The following is a 19009-nucleotide window of genomic DNA, read 5'->3' as shown; positions in this document are numbered from 1 at the left end:
TGTACTCAATAAATTGGCTAGATGTAGTTCATAGATGTAAAAGTAATACTAATTTATATCATCCATTTAAAATAAATCTAATAGTACACTGTGCTAAAATTATTTGGGTTTATTAAGCTTTTTTGTGGAGTAGTAGTCAAAAAACAGGAGGAATTTTTTTTTTTCCCCTCACTAGTATCCCTAACAGTCTTTTTCCATCTCCATCTCTCTCTTATTTCCTTAGAGTTATGCTTTGTGTTTTAATTTATTATTTCCTTCCTTGGAATCCCTAAAAATGTCTAGTACGCTTTATATATTCAGGTAGAACAGCCTTGGAAGAAGGAGGCATGTCAAATGCATTATTTTTTACTTTAAACGTTAAACTACAAAACATTTAGAGTAATCTAGGTAGTATTTCAGTCTATGTCAGAAATACATACCTGATTATAATAGTTTCATTGCCAAATTTGAAAATAGATGCTCCATCAGTCCTAAAATAGCTAAAGCAGATGGAAGTTATTCAAATGTTTTTGAAACCTGTAGCATTTATTCACAATTAAAAAATTAATGAAAAAACATCTAAACGCTTCTTGTGTTGGTTAGCATCAAACAGCAGATTTTCAGGCCTCATGGGAAGTACATACAAGAACTGGGATGCAACGGAAATGTGGTCTCTCATCCATCCTTCTGTGTAGTCATTGAACTCAGAGCAGAACATTTTTAACAATGTTTGCAGAACAATGTTGAATTCTCTCCCAGACTTAACTCTGGCAAACTGGGAGAAGTAAGGAGAGAAAATCTGAAGAAGAGGAGAAGCTCAGTCTGGTTTTCATTTTCTCTACAGCTGTCATCTGGCTTTGAATTCTGCTGGATAGCTACAGCTGGAGTCATTTTATTGCTTTACCCAGCATCCTTTTGCCTGCGCACACAGAAATGTTTTAGTAGTCTTGGAAAAAAATTCAGAGTATCTCTTAGCAACCATAGGACAGTAATTATTATACCAGCAGCTGGGAGCAAACCAGATTTCCGTTGTGCATTAAAAACTGGCGTAGGTTACTTTACAGATGATACTGAATAACCTATGCCAGTACTGTACTTTGCAGGCTGTGGTTAAAGGATATTGAATGTGGGCGGTGTAATTGCTTTGGACAGTAGAAAAGGGGAATGTGTGCATCTGTGTTTGTGTGTAGTATTCTCTGTATTTAATATACCAAGCTTAGTTCTTGTGGAAAACTTTACACATTTGCTTTTTACTTAAATGCATTTTCAATACAATAGCATTTTTGTTTCTAGGGCCTCAGCCTTCAGGTTGTCAGTGTTTCCATTATAAATGTGGGTTTTCAGGTGCTGTGACCTTTGTCATAAAACATCACATTGGAACAGGAAGTGTCGTCCAAAGAAAGCCTTTCTGATACTAGTAAACATGGCTTGGCTGTATCAAAACCATCAGTTTAATTAAAAATACAGAGGTCAGGATATTATTCTGGCATTTCTGTAGTTCTGAATAGTGAATATTTGTAGGCTAAATAAGATCATAACTGACCTGTTTTGCTTTTCATTTTTCTTAAATTCCAGAAGTTAGGCTGTGTCCACTTACCTGCAGTGTCTAGGTTGGTAAGCTGAGCGTTGTGCTTTCCGACCAGCTGTCTCATGAGTTCTTGCCTTACAAAGGTCAGATGCCTTTCTCTGTCTCCTGCCACCCCCAAATTTGTCCTGGAAGTCAATTAGCTTGAATTGCGGTGTCTGTGTTGGAATTTTATAAAAGCATTCCTTTATAATTGCTGCATACAGGGCACAAAGGCTTGTTTTAAGATTAGGGTTTATATTTCATACTTCAGTGTCTGGCGCTGCTCGTTAGCGCTGTAATAGATGATCAGCGCCTGTATCCTTGATTAGCCGGAGCCCTTCTTGACTGCCAAGGGGAGCGCATGTGTCTCCGTGTCTGTCAGTGTGAGCATGGGCATGTGTCCTTTTTGCTCTGTAGTGCAGGTGGTTTATTTCTGAAGAAAAAAAGGTGGGAATCACCTGCAGGGACAGGAAATAATGCAGGCTGTTGCAAATCTCACACAGGGATAGGGGCTGGCTTGTGGGTAGTATGTGTTTTTTCCCTGGGAAGGAAGGAGTAATAGTTTTTGCGGCTCTCATCCTTCTCCCTACACCACTCAAATTGATAATAGCTGGAGGGGTAAGGGGGTTAGGTAATGCTTATCACTGTGGTTTCTGTATAAGGGCTTCTAGCTGTTAAGTGTGTTCCTGGCTTAAATAGTTTCTGCTTGTAAGCATTTCTAACATCGCTCAAACCAAAAATAGTTGTAGGCATTTCTTCGTCTTTCTGAATGCAGCTCTCCTGTGGCTTGAACCAGTGTTTTGGAAGCTTTTTATGTCATTGGGCAATGTACCTGCAGGAGTACCTCCTGCTAGGAAGATGTGATACTGCACTAATATTTCCTGCTTTTTGCTTTTAAAATAAGTATAGATCCATGAAATCTAACTCTTGACAGTCATTTCAACGTCTCTTTTGTACCCCTTTCCCAACACTGTTTCACCAGAAAATTTCACTTTGACAACAGGGTCGATCGCTTATTGGTGTTGTCATGCTCAAGGATCTGAAAAAAGTCCTTTCTGGAGTTTTGCCTGTCTTAAAAATTTTTCAATGGAACTTTTAATCTGCTGTTGTCTTTCATGGGTGTATGCTCTCTAGCATTAATTAAAGCTGCTTATTAATTAATTAATAATTTTAATGTTTTTCCAGAGTGCTTCTGAACAATATATAAATTCTTAGTGATGCAATGATTTTCTTTCTCCTAAGGATCAGCTGCAGAACAGCTACTTCTACTTTATCTAGATGTCTTAAAACTTGATACATTAGGCTTTTATGTACATGAGGTGCTAATGTAATCCCAGAATAAGTTCCTTAAGTATTTTGATAAATGAAAACTAATGATTGTGTTAGTACTTAACCTGCCAAAACTTCAGGATTGCCTTTGCCTCCGTAGTTTTCTGCTGTATTGTTACTGTTTCCCCCTTGAAGTTTTCTTGATATGTACAAATTCTTACAATAAAGCTGAAACGTTCTCATTGCTGGAAGTTGGATGATGCAGGAATTTTCTCAGTGCTAGCAGATGATGACAGCCAGTGAACTTTACAGCATCTCTCAATACAAACAAAACATTGTACAGTACATTTTTTTTGGCAGCCCAATGCGATTTGTATCAATATGCTCTGCTTTATTCTAAGTATATCCCAGTCAGTTAAGCTTAAAGAATGAGAACTGTTTGGTTTTCTGTTCTTTGCAGAAACTGGATCATCTCACAAGCCAGTATTCTGCCCAAACATACTTCCTCTTCCTTATTCTGAGTGGCACGTGTCCTGCAGATATCTCATTATGTGTTGCCATGTGGTCTCATCTTTGTATCAAATTGTCTGACACAACCTTAATTTCAAAAAGACATTAATTAGTTGTTTAGTACACACTTGCTGTAATTAGATATTTTAACTGAGCCAATATATGTTAAAACTGACTTTCTGTTCCTTTCCAGCTGATCTTGCTTTTAATTTATTAGAAGGTCTGACTAGCTTTTGCCTTACTAGCCTCAGAAATTTTTTCCTCCAGTTGTATATTTGTAAATATTGGCAGCCTCGTGGGTAGGTAGAGAAAGCATAATCTCAGAGACTGGGCTAATCTCTCCTTCCTGAAGGAAGTTCCTCATTCTGATTTGGCATCTGAGTTAAAGGCATGTATCTCTAATGCCTAAGTTGTGTATGCTCTGCAGGGAAGGAACTCTCTTTTTCCAAGGCTGACTCATGGTAAAGAAAATACCTGCCTACTTATAAGTACTTTAAAAATGTGTATTTAAAAATACTGTGTTTATAGGTGCCTCTAACAGGTTATGTAGAATATTAATGCATTTATATGTGAATTTAGTGGGTTTGGTGTGGTTTTTGTTTAAATACAAAATCATTTCAAGGGACTTCTTATGTATTCTAGACTACTCAAGAAAATACATCAGGTTCATTAATGAAAGATCACCTTTTCCAACACGAAACTGTAGTAACCAGTGAACCTTACAACAGTGCAAATTTAAGGCCTTCATCATTTGAAGATTTCAACGCCAGGAGAGCCTGTTTTCCTAGCCAACCTAACCAGGTAAGGCTACCAACAAAAGAAGTGGTTCTTACTTTGCTTGCTGCATTAATGGCACAGTGTGTAGTTTCTGACAAGAAAGCACTTTCATTCTAAGTCCCCGTATGTAGTACTATACTCCCCACTTCTTGAAATGATCAATACAAGCTTTGCAGTTGAAATATTACAGCATTATTACAGCAGAGTAAAGCTTTGTGAAGGTATTTACCTATGCTTGTAGTGCAGAGGCTACATGAATAAATCTTCCATTTTCTTTGAAGTCAGATTTCTGTATTACAGACTTCTCTATCTGCAGCCTTGAAAAGCTGTTTAAATTTGTTCAGAAAACATTAATTGGCCATGAGCTCAATCTCAGGTACATGTATACTAATATTGTTTTGATTAGTAATATTGAAAAGTGTTTTAAAAATTGATATCTTTGATGTGTTACACAGTCAGGAGCTTTTGCTAAATATTTTTAGTGAAACATTGTTTATGCTTTCAAGCTGCCTATTTAAAATATTTTACTTTGGTACAGAAGGGAAAATGGTGTATCAGTTACACATGAAAAGTATTAAGCTATTGATAAACAGATTCTCAAAACAGAAAAAAGCCCCACTAATGTGAGGAAGGCTGATGTACAGACATTTTTCGAAAGAGGTCATATTTATACAACATTACATCGGAAAGCTTTTTACATTTTTTTACATTTTACATTTTACAGCTTTGCTTTTAACAATGCACATTTTGCTTCTTTCTAAGCCTCAGAGAACTGACAGTTTTTGTAGACTGTAGAAGTAGACTTAATAGTGAGTTGGATGATAATTAATTTGATTGAGGGTCTTATGTCTGAAGCAAACACATGGGAAGCTTTTTAGTATAAGCAGAATGCAAGTTCAAGTAGTTGTGAACACTTCATCAGAAAATATTTCTACTCCTTGAAATAAATCTTTTTAATTCCCTCAGTCATTCTTGCAAAGAAAGATAGGATGTATTAAAGTCTTCGATCAGCTGCTTTCTAACTGCTTTGTTGGGCAAAAAGTAGTAAACACTATGGAGAACTAACTAAATAGATTGAAATTATGAACTTCTAATTTTTGTTCATTGATCTGCTCCAATTATCTCTTTGTATAAGTTACCTCATATTCTTCTTTGTTCTGTTCATCAAGAGGTACATGTTTTTCCCTCTTCCCATTTACTTGCAAAGAAAATGTAAATATTTCTTAGGATAGAATAGATGGGTGATTAGGTTATTGCAGCTAACACTTAACAGCTACAGTAACCTGTGCTGTTAGTGCTCATTGAGTTGTAAAGAGAAGTGCAGTAGCCTAAAATACCTTTATGTTTGAAGAACACGTACAGAATTGGCTGATGAGAAAATGCTAATTTAGGCTGTGGTATAGCTGGCAGTGCCTGTCCACTTAAATAGGAATTTCTTTGAAGTGACAATGCTAGAATTCAGTTCTTATAGGCTGAAGTTATGGGAGGTTCCATCAAAACTTAAGTAGATATTCTTTAAAATATTTTTCTCATGTTGTAGCACCACCTGCATCTGACACTCCATGCTTTTTGCATGGTCCTGTGGTGCACATATTTAGAACATAGGCAAGTCAACAAAATCTCACATTCAGTTTGTGCACACACTGCACTGTCTGCTGAACTCCATGCATGTGACCATGTGGCACAGCAGATCGGGAGGTAAATACCTATTTTGTTTCAATTTTGTATAAATAAGTTTGAATGCTCTTACTGTGCTCATAAGTTGAATAGCTCAAGAGATACGTCCTTAAACTAAAGTAGTGATTAATGGCAGTTCAGATCTTTACCTGTAATACTTTGACTGTTACTAAAAATACCTCAGTTACTAAAAAGTCCCTCAGCTCTTCATCTTCTGATACACTGATGTGTGTTTGACTTAAATTTAGTACTTTGCGATGATACAGTCAGCTGCTGGTGTCCTCATGCTGTGGAGTTGCAAGCTGAGCAGAGTCATGTGTATCTCTTTTGAGGAGAGACAGTGAAGGCTGCCTTACCAAGCAAGTGGCCATGCCATGTTCAAAGGTGCACCCCTTCAAGTGAGGTGTGATACTAGCAGTTCAGTCGAGTCAACAAAATTTTTCTGCCTAATTTCCAGTTGGCTAATGATGTTCATAATGAGATTCTTTGTGGAATTTCAGTTTACTGTAATATTCTTCCTCCCTTCCTGCTGCAGCTGTTACACAGCGATGGCACTTGTACCAAGTTATAATTTTGAGTGGCTAGAGGACTAGGTGCATTAGATGCCCCTCCCTGGCAATGTTCAAGGCCAGGTTGGGCTTGAGCTAGCTGGTCAAGTGGAAGGTGTCCCTGCCTATGTCAGGGGGGATAGAACTAGATGATCTGTACTGTCCCTTCCAACCCAAACAATTCTATGATTCTATGATTAGTCTCATTGAATTTTGCTGGTATTTGTACCTAAGAATCTGAATTATGTGTTGTTCTTAAGGTTTCATGTACCTCATGATTTCATATAGGTCCCATTAAACACCCAATACGTAAGCATACTATAAATAAAGCTTTTCCAACATTTCTCCTGTTTGCTTGTTTTTCAGCATTTCACACTTGCTTTCTTAAAAGTGATTTCTTAATATCAGTTGCATAAAAACGTAATGCTGCCTTGTTTGTTACCAAGTTTGTCAGAACTTAAGCGTTTTAGTTGGTGTTTGGCTGGGGACTTGAAAATAAGAAATGACTTCTGTGTATGTGGTGTGTTCTGCTCAAACAAATAAAAATCCTTCAAAGACTGAGGAGAGATCAAATTTTGCAGTTGTTAGTATTTAGTTAGTATTAGCCATCTTTAATGGCTGTTGGCTGGCTGGGGAATGGGAGGTTGAGGATGAGTTTTTTGGTTGAGGTTTTGGGGTTTTTTTTCCTTTAAACAGTAGGGTTTAATTAGTGTCTTAAATGCACGCATAGCTTTCTGAGTGAGTAGTGGGATAAAGGTCCTTTATGCCTGTAACATACAGAATTGTAATGACATTTTTGGTGCTTTTTCCCTTAAATAAATTTATGGTGTTAACTGTTCAAAAAAGTCAATTAGCCATAGCTAGTTATTGATGCTAAAACAATAGGCCCTTTCTCTTGTTTGAAAACAGATTAGAGATGAGAAGCACTCTGCTTTTATAAGCAAAGGGGAGGCCTAACTGCTTGCATCGGAGCCTGAGGAAGTATGGAAGGGCAGTGATGTTAGCTGGATAGGATATAAGCTTTCTTCACCCTATATCCTCGAGTCCTGGTGGAAGGCCAACTACGTGGCTTGGAGCCCAGAAAAAAAACCTATTATTGTCAGCATACTCCAGTTGTAACTCCCAGGGCAAAGCGGGTCTAATTACAGTTCTGTACTTAAAATATATCACACAAGGATTATCAAGCAGGGAAGTGATGGTTAGAGCAGGCTACAGATACTCTTACATAATCAGAAGCTGGCATATTTTAAGAAGCTATTCCTTCCTCTTCCTTCCTCTGCCTCCTACCCCAAAACCAGGTCATGCAGACTTCAGTGTAGTAGGAGCATAGACACATGCAAAGTGGAATAGAAGTGTGTTAACTTAAAACATCATCTTAGGTAGTTCATTGTCACACGCTTGCAAGAGATTAGGAACATGTAGTTCAACGGTTGTCCTAGACTATGGAATGGTGACACATTAATTCTTATTGATCTGATTAGTACTAATAAGGTAAACAATCTCAAAGCAACGATACTGATGCCAAAGGTGCATTCCCAAATAATTCATAATTCTGGAAGAAATTGTAAGGCTCATAGGCTGGGGAGGGTTGTTTTCTTTTTTTTTTTTTTTACAGTCTTTTCTGTGAGATGGTTTGCACGCTGTGCACTTGACAGGAGAAAAAGGCAGAACTTGACTTGAAACTTGCTTATATTCTGGCTCCAATTCTAATAGCCCTCCAGTGCAGGAAAATAATTGCCTGTCTGTAAGGCAGGAATACTGGGACATGCTGAGACTTTTTTTTTGCTGCACTTATCTGCTGTTTTCGGGAGCTCCTTCCATACACACGTGCTAAATTTTTATCCTGTCATTATTTGCACCTTTTCTTGAAAGTCACTTGTAAGGTGATTCCAGTAACAGTTAGTGGCAGCCCGCTATCTTACACGTGTACCTAAGGTCTATAGTATTTTAATTCAAATGATTCAAATTTGCCACCTTCAACAACTGTTTCATGCTCCCATGCCTTTTGATCGTAAGGCAGAATAAACAAGAACTCTGTCTTATCTCTCTGCTGTTTGTTTTGTCTGCGTTTAGCACGTTCCTTCTTACTTGCCTTTTGAGGTAAAAGGTCTTGGATTATGGTCAGTTCAGTACAAGCTGAGAATTCAAAAAGTACTGAGGTGTTTACCTGCCGGTGTCCTAACCTAATCGATGTACGTACTGTGTGTTAGCTAAGGGGAGATGCATTTAGAAGCCACTGTTCCTGATTGATCGTGCAACTGAATATTATTCTTCATATGGCAAAACCCTTGTCTAAAACATAGCTGTGAGAATAAGTAACCAGTATTCAATACTCTTGTTGCAAAAGTGGAGGGAGTTTGAAAACTTAGAGCAGGAATAAAGGGAAGCTTCTCCTAGATAACCCAAGTAACTCAAAGTGAATGTGTCAGGGACTTAAACCTAAAGCGGTGGATCATCACTGACGTGCAATCAGCAAATTCACGTAAGACATAAGTGATCTGTGGAATTAGTTACCACTGTAAGATGTTAAAACCTGATTTTTGAGCATAATTCACAGAACAGCATGAAGTCTTATGTGGGTACCAAAATACCCAAAGCTCTTATGAGATACTAAAACGTCAGGGAAGAGTACTAAAGCTTACGGTCCTAATATCATGCAGAAGGCTCATTATTGTGGGGAAGTCTGTAAATTGTAATAGTAAGAAAATAAGCTGAATTTTTTATCTTCAAGCAGCATAGAAAAAAATCCTGGTTTTTAATTTTCTGATCTAAATTTTACATTGTAAACGGACATAGATTTTGGGACTTCATGATAGTAAACTTCTCTTGTTTTGCCATTTCAGGTCCCACTGAAGTCGATCAGACACGTTAGTTTTCAGGATGAAGATGAAATTGTTAGAATAAACCCTCGTGACATTCTGATACGTCGTTATGCAGACTACAGGCATCCTGACATGTGGAAGAACGACCTGGAGAGGGATGATGCAGACTCAAATATACCATTTTCTAAATCAGACAGTAAAAAATCTGACTATTTATACCCGTGTGGGGATGGAACTAAGTTGAATTCCCTGAAAGACTCAAAGAGTTCTGTGGTATTTAAAACTCAGCCTTCCTCATCAAAATTTAAAAACTCCAAAAGAAGAAAAGAGGATGGTGAGCGTTCCCGCTGTATATACTGCCAGGAAAGGTTTAATCATGAAGATAATGGCAGAGGAAAATGTCAAGATGCACCAGATCCTATTAAAAGATGTATCTACCAAGTTAGTTGCATGCTTTGCGCAGAGAGCATGCTGTATCACTGCATGTCAGACTCTGAAGGAGATTTCTCTGATCCTTGCTCGTGTGACACTAGTGATGACAAGTTCTGCTTACGCTGGTTAGCACTGGTGGCCCTCTCGTTCATTGCTCCATGTATGTGCTGCTACCTCCCCTTGAGAGCATGCCATCACTGCGGTGAGGTGTGTGGGTGCTGTGGAGGAAAGCATAAAGCTGCGGGATGAGTCGGTCCTGTGCCAAACAGAGCTGAAAAATCTTTGTTTCCGGGAAGCATCTGACTTGGATTTGCGGAAGCTTTTTGGCAAGCTGAAGGGAATCTTCTTCCATGTGCAAGATGCTTGATGTGGAGGAAGCAACAAGACTTGTCAGACCTTGGCATTTTACAAGTGCCAGCCATGCCTAACTATTTCCTTTGAGTGCGTGGCGTTTGTTGCGAGTTGTGAAGGAGATTTTGCAAAGGAAAGCCTATTCTTATTATTGGCTATAAAATGAGTATATAAACTACGATTATACTAAAAGGGATTAACTTTTGCCACTTTGTACATTCATGGTTTAGGTGAGGGGGCTCTTTTAAAAGGATTAAAACTTACCTGAGGGGAAATTTTAACTAAAAGTGCACTAGTGACAGTTGATTTAAGATTAAGAAAAGTTAATACTTGGCAAATGAGAAACAAAACTGATTTTAAGTGCAACTAAATCACTTATTAATAGTTTTTTGGAAGCGACTTTATGTATAAATAACAAATGTTTATATTTAACTAAATGTGTAAGGTACGACTTATTACATGTTAAACTTTCCTTCCCTCTGATATAGTAGGTATGGACCGTATCTACTGTCACATTCCATGGTAGTATTTTAAATATTTAATTAGTTAATTTAGTCACATTTTTATTCCAGATGGACAAATTGATATTTTCAGTCCTGTTTCCCTTCAGCTACAGTTTGTGTTGAATTGTATTCATACATTCTGATAATCTAAAAACCTTGAAAATATTAATTATTCTAGTCTTCAGTGACCAATATTTTTTTTGTTAAGCACAGATGTAATTGTCTAAAATGTTCTTGTTAGAACATAACATTTATTTTTATATATAAATGACTTTGATTTCAACATAATAGCAAAAAGGAAGTTGTTTCTGTTGCTCAACCAGCAAGTTGTTTTCTTTTGGGATGTCCTCCAAAAATACTTTATTGCATATTCAGATGTTCATTAAGGAAAAGGTACATTAAGGCAGTTGTAACAAATTGTCATCAGTGTTCTTGTTTATCCTTTTGTTAAACTAGGATCCTGTTCAGCTGTTTATCAAGTACTATGATTAAAACAAAAGATTAATAACAAAAGTGAAATTGTTTTCATTATTTTGAACTGCAACTTTTTCTCATTTGAACGGGCAAGAACAAAAGTACTGTGTGTTTTGTTCAAAAACACCAACGAAAGACTCAGCTTGAGAAATAAATTACAGCCCAGGCAAAGCTGGAGTGAACTTCTTAATTGAGGAAATTTGGAGGGAGGATGGGGTGGGAGGGAGCGAGAGTGTGCGTATGTGTGTGTATGCGCGGTGGCATATGGTGTACAGTGTTTGTTACAGCTTTCTACTTACTAAGCGTTTAACTTTTAGATGAAAATTAACTGATTAACCCGTAGAGAATTTTCTAAAATATTTCATGCTTTGCTCTGTCATGAAGTAAGAAACATTTACTTCTCATTAGAGACGTGTAAAACACTAAAAGCAGTCGCAATTCATTAGCGAAGGTGCCTGTTTGATATCCTGGCTGGAGTGGGACAGACTGTCCTCAGCACACCCTTGTTATTAAACAAACAAATACCCTAGCTGGTTTTAAAAGATACACGTGACTGACTTTTCTCACTTCCTATGCATTTCTTCAGTACCTTTTGTGTAATTTTTCTTCCCGCATGTATCAGTGACATTAATTTTCCTTTGTAGCCCAGAAGTAAAATAAGCAAATGTATATAACATTATCTGTCTGTAAAATACTTTTTAAAAGAAAACATTTATATTTATATTACAGCTTGAGTTGACCACCTTGTGTACATAGATCATCTCAAAGTATTTATTTCACATTGAAAGGAAGACAAATATATTAATACCTGTAGAAGTTACGGAAGAGCTTCTAGTTTTGTATTAAGAGTTGATTGGATGAATCAAGTCCAAGAATATCGTGCGGTAGCAGCAGTCTTGGTTTTTACTGTTTATATATTTGAAAGCTGCTACTCTGGTTGATTTTCATGCTTCACACATTTTCAGCTAAACTTGGTTGCCTAGAATAGACTGTTAACTTTAAAACAACTTTGATTAAAAAATGGTGATGTTTTTCTAGGGAATGAGAGGGATTTAATATTTATAAGTGCTAGGTTCCTAATTCAAGGTGAAGAGAGGTATGAACAACCTAAGAAAAGAACTTGCTGGCTGTAGAGGAAAGTGCTATAGAATCGTATTGTGTATATACTTCGGCAAGAAACCAGTTTAACAGTTCCCTCTGAGCACTAGACATGTAGTGAAACTCCTGGTCCTGTACTGTATTTTATATGAAACATATATGCTTTAATATTTTTATTGAATGTGTGCATTAATATTTCCACCTGGCATTTAACCACTTTGCTGCTGAAATGTTTTCACCTTTTGCTTTCCTCTTTGAAGAGCTGATCCATCTAAAAGGGGTTACTGAACTGACTTGTGTCCACTTTTTCTTCGTGTGCTGGAAGCGCCAGCCTGCATGCCCGGTCTGAGAGCGGCTGAACGAAGCGCACAGACAGAGACATGGTTGCCTAAGGGTTGACCCTAGTAAGGATGCACGCGTGCTTTTTCTGCTGCTGTTGGGGGTCTCACCCACTGCTGCAGTTAGGAGATGGGTAGTGGGAGGTGGACGCACAGCGAACCCATTCCAGAGTGGGCTGTTACATCTGGGCATCTTCTGGTCTTGACAGCGTGTAACACCTATTCCGTCTCTTTGGTAATACTTTCTTAGGCATTTGGGAAAAGAGAAATTTCCTCCCCAATCCTCACTCCTCCCCTCGCCGTTAGCATCAGAACTGTGGTGTGTTGGGCATGTAGTAGCAGATCTTTGTGGTGTTTGGAGGGAAGACCCGAGCATGGGAAACCATCACTGAATATTAAGTCCCTTGCTTGCTGAAAGCCTCAGTTAGAATGAAAATGAAGTATCTCCCCTTGAAAGCAAAGCGGGGGAAGAAGTTCAGCGCTGGCAGCCCTCACACACCGCCTGCTGGGGGAAAGCCATTCAGCTGCGCTCAGGCTCGGTGCTTGGTGACGCAGTGGTTTAGCTGGCTATCCGTGCGCTACCTAAGCTACAGAAATATGTTAAGCTTTGGGTATGAATTTACAAAATAGTAATTTGAACTCTTACTGTGATTCTTTATCTCATCATGCTTCCTCATTTTCATTATTAATATTGAAAGAAAGTAAAAATGCTTTAACCATATATCTTGTTAGGTGTAAAATAGTTACAATGGCCTGTTACACAAGAGCATAAAAAAATCAGGAATGAAATGAAAAATTGTTTTGATTCTGTCACTGGGTTTATAAGAAAGATTTTTTTTTTTTTTTTTTTTTTTTTCCCATGGGGTTTTTTTTCCTTCCCCTTTGAAGTTCTTTCCCACAGCGAAGTGATGGAGTTTTGATGTTGGTGCAGAGGGAATCTGGACTTTTGGTTTGTGATACGAATCAAGTTTTGAGTATGCGCAGATGGGGCTGTGCGCTCGCACATGCGGTTCAGTAGTTGTGAAGGGTATGCCTACAGCTGTGGGCAAGATCAAAGCACTATCCTGATAATAATCTACAATTACTATGGTAACTGTTGAGTAAACAGCAGCAAATGATGGCATAAAACTTGGATGCCTTACCAGAGCTTATGTAAGGGATGTTCCAGACAGTCTCAACCAATGCAGTTCCCTCTAGACAAACAAAGGTATTTTGAAGAATGTCTTAATTTTTCACGTTGGAATATAACATTCCCATTTCAGATGTGTTCTCTTCAGAATGTTCTGTTCGTGTGTATGTACCTGGAGGTACATGTTGAACTCCTGTATACATAGTGCACAGGTTTAAATTACACTGGAAATCTTTTCAGAGCTTATGGCACAGTATGCAGCCAGTACAGTGATACGTTCAGATTACTAAAATGAAGATCGAGGGTTGTGGCTGGCAACAAAAGAATAGCTCTTAAAACATGCCTTGTGGTACTGTTAGTCCAGCAGCTGGGTGGATAAAACTTCCGTTTCCTTCCGTGCAATGATAAATACAAGGGCGGGCTGGGGGGGGTTGTCTGGGTTTGGTTTTTTTTTTTCCTGAAAGCTTCTCTCTCTTAATTGCAAAAGTTGAGGTTTGTTTAAGAAATCAAAGCATTTGGTAAAGAAGAAGCCTTCATGTACAGCTTATACTGCAGCTTTGAACATAAGTTTTCCTTCTTTCGCTTGGTGCCATTTGCTTTCCACCCTAATGACCTCAAACTGCCTCATGTGTACATTGTTTCCATTAAACCTCAACTGCTATTTCTTCTACTAAATGTTGTATAATTTAGTTAACTCATCCCATAGGTGTTTCCTTACGAGTATAGCTTGGTACTTTGAATAGATAATGTAAATATGCCATTTAAGTTTGTAACTTGTTTGTTACATCATATCCTTGTAAGTTGACATAGCAGATAACACCGTAAAAATTGTTCAAATGTTTTTTTTTTCCTGTAATTACCTGATCAAAAATATCTTGAAATGAAACAACTGACATGTTTCTCCATTCTGTGTTGGGATTACTCAGAACAGCATGTATGAAATTAAATGTTGCAGCCCAAGAACAGAATAAAAAGATGTAAATACAGGTAATCATTGTGCCATAGTATTCTGTTTACTAGTTAAACAAAATGTTAATCAGATCATTTTATGTTTTTAAGACTGGTCAAAGAAACATTGTATTACCTTCAAGCTCCAGCATCTTTCATCATAAGAACTGTTTTTAAGAGATGCTATAATGTTTTAAACAAAAGTGTGCCTGTGCTAGCTTGCTTTATATCTGCAGCAGTACTTGTCCTTGACATGATGCTATGGAGGTCACTATTCCTTCATACAAATCATGTTTATCTGAGTTCCCACTCAACCCCACCACAAAAATATGTATCTCTGCATATCATTCTAAGCTTTGTGCAAGTTAAAGAATAAGACACGCACTGGAAAAGGAAGGAAAACTGATCAGTCCATGAAAAATAATGAACACATAGCAATCTGTGAGACTGTAATTTGAAAGTTCAGTGATCAGGGTTTAGGACGGATTATTCTAAACTGAATTGTATTTGCTTCTAGCTTTTGCAGGTGTTTTCTTGTTGGGTACAACCAATAAAGTAATTCTCACTGTTCTTCTGATCAGTTTCTAAGTTGAATTTTATTATTACCGGGTGTAATCATTACATGGACTATTAACTGTTGATACTTGAGCTTTTAACTGATTTGAAAATGCAGCTCTACCAGAGAGAGGAAACAGGCAAATAATGGCAAACAAGGTGAGGGGTTAATAGAGAATGTTACAGGGCTATGTGAAGACCAGATGTAAGAAAGTGACTGATTAAACACGGTTTCATAAAAATTAAAAACCTAGTGTTCGATCTCAGACAAATCCACTTTATCATCATCGATAATGTGCAGTCTTCTCGTTTTGAACAAGAAAAAAAGGATAGAGAAGGGGCTGCCTCCCACCCCCCCCCCCTTTTTTTTCTTTTTGACAGGTAAGTCAAACTCAGTTGCTGGGCGCTTATAAATTAAATCAAGACTATAGTCTATAGACCACAGACCTGGTGGCCAGTTTCTAAAGAGAGTTCATAAAAATATCCCAATTAGTCCTTGCCATATAGCAATTAATACTCAGAGTTTTGTATCACTGATTCTTGAACCTTTTGGCTTCCTGTCATGGATCACTGCGCTCCTGTACCAGAAGAGGAAGACTTCATTCGGTCTGTAGGGTTAAAGCATCACTTCTATCATTTCGGAACACTGAGCTATATAATGTAATTTAAGAGCTTGGAAATGGACATAACAAGTAAATGGATGAGAGTCAAAAATAATCCCAGATTTCACGCCTTTGACTGGAGGTTGGTCAGCATGTGCATGCACACACAATGGGATCTGACCAAATTAGGCTTTGAGTACCTTTGAGTATTGTATAATGTGAATGACTGGCAATGTTTGTTTTCACCTGAAGGAAAAGAAAGAAAGAGGTAAGTCCGTTCTTCAAGGAGCTTGTAGCTCTAGATATCTATGCCCTGACTTGAGAAATTTGGGAATATTTGAGGAGATAATGACTTTCACTGACAGAATAAGCCTCTCGGATGAATTGTGACTTCAGCTAAGTGGTGATTTGGCAGACTCCAGGCATTTCTTGGTACCCACCAAATAACATCCAATGTGTCTTTAGCAATGCATGGTTATTTATGTCAGTTTGAAGTAATGCACAGGAACAATTATTTCATGTTTGGCATATACTGCTTTTTGTATTTATTTTTTTTAAAAACCACCAGCAAAAAAACTTCTGCATTCTCATTTTGAGTAATATGCACCAGAGTAAGGTAGGCTGACCAAAAATCTCAGTGTTCAGTGGGACGATGGGTGGAGCAGAAAAAACTCTCATGACCAGGACAGGTCTTTTTAGTTCCTACACAGGTCTATGTGGTAGATAATGAAACAACTCCTAGATGAAAGCTGTTGCAGTATAACCTGCTGTCTAAAAATGGAGACTTTCTAGAAAGACAGATTTAGCTGCTTTCCAGGATAATGAGCAACCTTACTAAGTGAGAGTTCTGATTTCACGATGAAGGACAATGTGTAGATGTTCATGAGCTTGCTAACAATGGAAAACACTGGGGGTGTCATGATGGTAGAATCGTGTTTAGTGGGATCAACAATAAATGTTTGAAAGAGAAGGAATTATCCTTTTAACCACAGACCCAGTATTGATCGATCAAGTCTGTTTCTCCAGTTAAGGCTACAATTAGCTGTAAGAAAGCCTGTTAAGATGCTGATTAAACATCCTGTTGCATGCAAAACTGGCCTTCAATTATGGGCTACTCTCCCCTTGTCCAACATTGCAACCTGCCAAACCATTCCTGTGTGGGCTCTCTCCTTCCACTACATTTGTAGAAAACAAACCTATTTAGATGTATTAAAGACCTCCTAGCCCCCAGCACAGGTAACTTACCGTTCGGTATCCCATGTAAACAGCAAGTAGTGTCGTGAATGCTTACTTTCAAACTGAGGATATGAGACTCTTTTTGTTATTTCTGGAGTAAAAGGGGTTTTGAAAGCATGTTACTGCTGTTGGCAGCTATCACTGTCCTTTTGCCGGAGCTGACTGTTCCTTCGTACCTGCCAATGTGCTTGGGTGCTTTTCTGTTGTTGCTTTACATTGCCTATGAGGGAAGTGTTACGGTGGCTTGCACTTTGCTATGTTTTTTTCCATAATTCGTTCCTTTTTCCTTTGATGTTGTCTGACATCTTCTTCAGCTTCCTCTGCCAGCATACAGAGTTTTTACAGGCTGTGTGTGCATCTGATGACTATAGCTGCCAATTACTGAGTGCCCATTATAAATAGTTTTTAAAAGTTGTATTGCAAGGGCCAAAAGAGTGTGAAATACTGCATCTCTCTTGAATATGGTAACGCTGAGAAGTTTTCTCTGTTATGCAGGCATCCAGCCACAGACTGACCAATCCAAATAATTGGTTTCCGAGTCCAATAGGTCTTTATTCAAATTTTCATTTGTCTCTTCCCTATTTGCATATAACTGTCTATAAGATGGGTAATGGGATGACCTCTCCAGTACATTATTGTGCAACACTTTCCAAGGGGAGAGGGGAAACCAAACCCCAAAGCTCTAAACAACTCTTGTTTTGCTTTCTTGCCCTAACAATCACATCAGTAATAGTTAAATAATTTTAACAGTTGTTGAAACTATGTTGAAACCAACATGGTGGAACAAATTAGTTTGGGAGGGTTGTCACTGCTGGCTTTCAATAGTACTAGAAATGCTGTTTAGTCACCAGCTGTGCAGGATCCAGTGTTCTTGTTTTCCATGACGTTACAGCTACACGTTAAAAATGTTGCTTTATGTAGGAGAGCGCTCTTCCTTGGGCTTGGTGGTCTTCAGTGAGTTCTTAGAAGCCCGGAAACTGGTGGAGGTGTGAGATGCGAGAATGGCAATCCCTGAGCTGAAGAGGTACAGTGTGGTACAGAAGCTAAAAATTGTGCGTGTGGACTAATGGGAATGGAGTGGGAGAGCGGAGGAAGAGGAGCATCACCTGGGCCCTATTCACAAAATTAACTTCTTCAGGATGGGTTGACAAGCAATACAGTATTCACAAGAGATTTCAAATTTTCTGAATACAGCTATGCAGCTTCTGACTTCCCCAGGGCCTCATTGTGTACCTGAATAAATGTGTAAAGTCTGTTACAGTCTGGGTCCTGGATCTTCCAGAATAGGCACTGTCTCTGAAATCCACCAAGTCACAGTGCAGAGCACTTCTCTTCGTAAGCAGTGCTTGTCTGGGACTTGCACAGGTGAATAGCTAATTGATCAATACTGCAGGTTGACTGCTCTCCAGACATTTCAATTAACACCCTGTTCTAAAGTGGTGGCGGTGTTCAGACTTCGGAATAATTTTAGCTTGTGGCAGGCTTGCACAGACATCTCTGTGTTAGCCATGTTAGTAAAGTAAACTTACATTTCTAAAGTCATGGTTGTGAAGGGGTATCCAGAAGGCTTTAATGCATTTGGAGCTGGTTGCCTGGAGAGGTGGACGAGTCTCCATCCTTGGAGACATTCATAACTCACCTAGGCAGGTCCCTCAGTAACCTGCTCAAACAAACTGACCCTGCTTTGAGCAGGGGCTGGACTAGGCAGTTTACAGGAGTCACGTACAGCATCAGTGATTCTGTGGCTCGTTTTGCAAGAAAATGAAGATTTTGGAGAAGCAAGAGAGCAGTCTCAGAAAGTGATGCGATTTTGTGCCTGATAAATCTGGTCTCTGATTTGGAAGCAAATCCTACTGTTAATGTTTGAATATTTCAAGTACCATAGAAAGACTGTCATTTTAGTCATGTCATCGTTATACCTCAATATTTTTCACTGACAGAGTTATTAAAATAGGAATATATTTCATGAACAAAGGCTTCAATATAAGTAATAGGTATTAGCATAGTATTGAGGTGAGGGGAAAGCTATTCCAACTGTTAGTAAGCTTAAAAATATGCACAGGTGTTTGCAAAAGCACTGAACAGCTGCTTCACATGCTCTTTTGGCACATAAAATGTTTTCCCAGAGTTGCTAACTAACTTTAAAATAGTTTAGTATAAATAAATAAATAAATAAATCAGGCCCTGCAAAACT

The 19009-nt window shown here is 38.3% G+C and overlaps 1 protein-coding gene across 2 annotated transcripts in view; it reads left to right on the top strand.

Annotated features, from left to right (window-relative positions):
- The window catches only part of SPRED1 (sprouty related EVH1 domain containing 1), a 65635-nt gene extending 50683 nt beyond the window's left edge, over window positions 1-14952 (top strand). The window contains exons 5-6 of one of the 2 annotated variants that reach the window (XM_075425936.1): window positions 3968-4126; window positions 9171-14952. In XM_075425936.1, coding sequence (XP_075282051.1) covers window positions 3968-4126; window positions 9171-9830 — 819 coding nt within the window. In that variant the 3' untranslated portion in view covers window positions 9831-14952. The remainder of the gene's footprint in view (window positions 1-3967; window positions 4127-9170) is intronic. The other variant, XM_075425937.1, reaches the window with a different exon arrangement.
- The last annotated feature ends 4057 nt before the right edge of the window (window positions 14953-19009 follow it).

This window comes from Opisthocomus hoazin, chromosome 7, assembly GCF_030867145.1.
Source record: "Opisthocomus hoazin isolate bOpiHoa1 chromosome 7, bOpiHoa1.hap1, whole genome shotgun sequence".
In the NCBI taxonomy this organism is placed as follows: domain Eukaryota; kingdom Metazoa; phylum Chordata; class Aves; order Opisthocomiformes; family Opisthocomidae; genus Opisthocomus; species Opisthocomus hoazin.
Note: the sequence above shows the minus strand (reverse complement) of the source record. Positions and strands in the feature narration are given on the sequence as shown.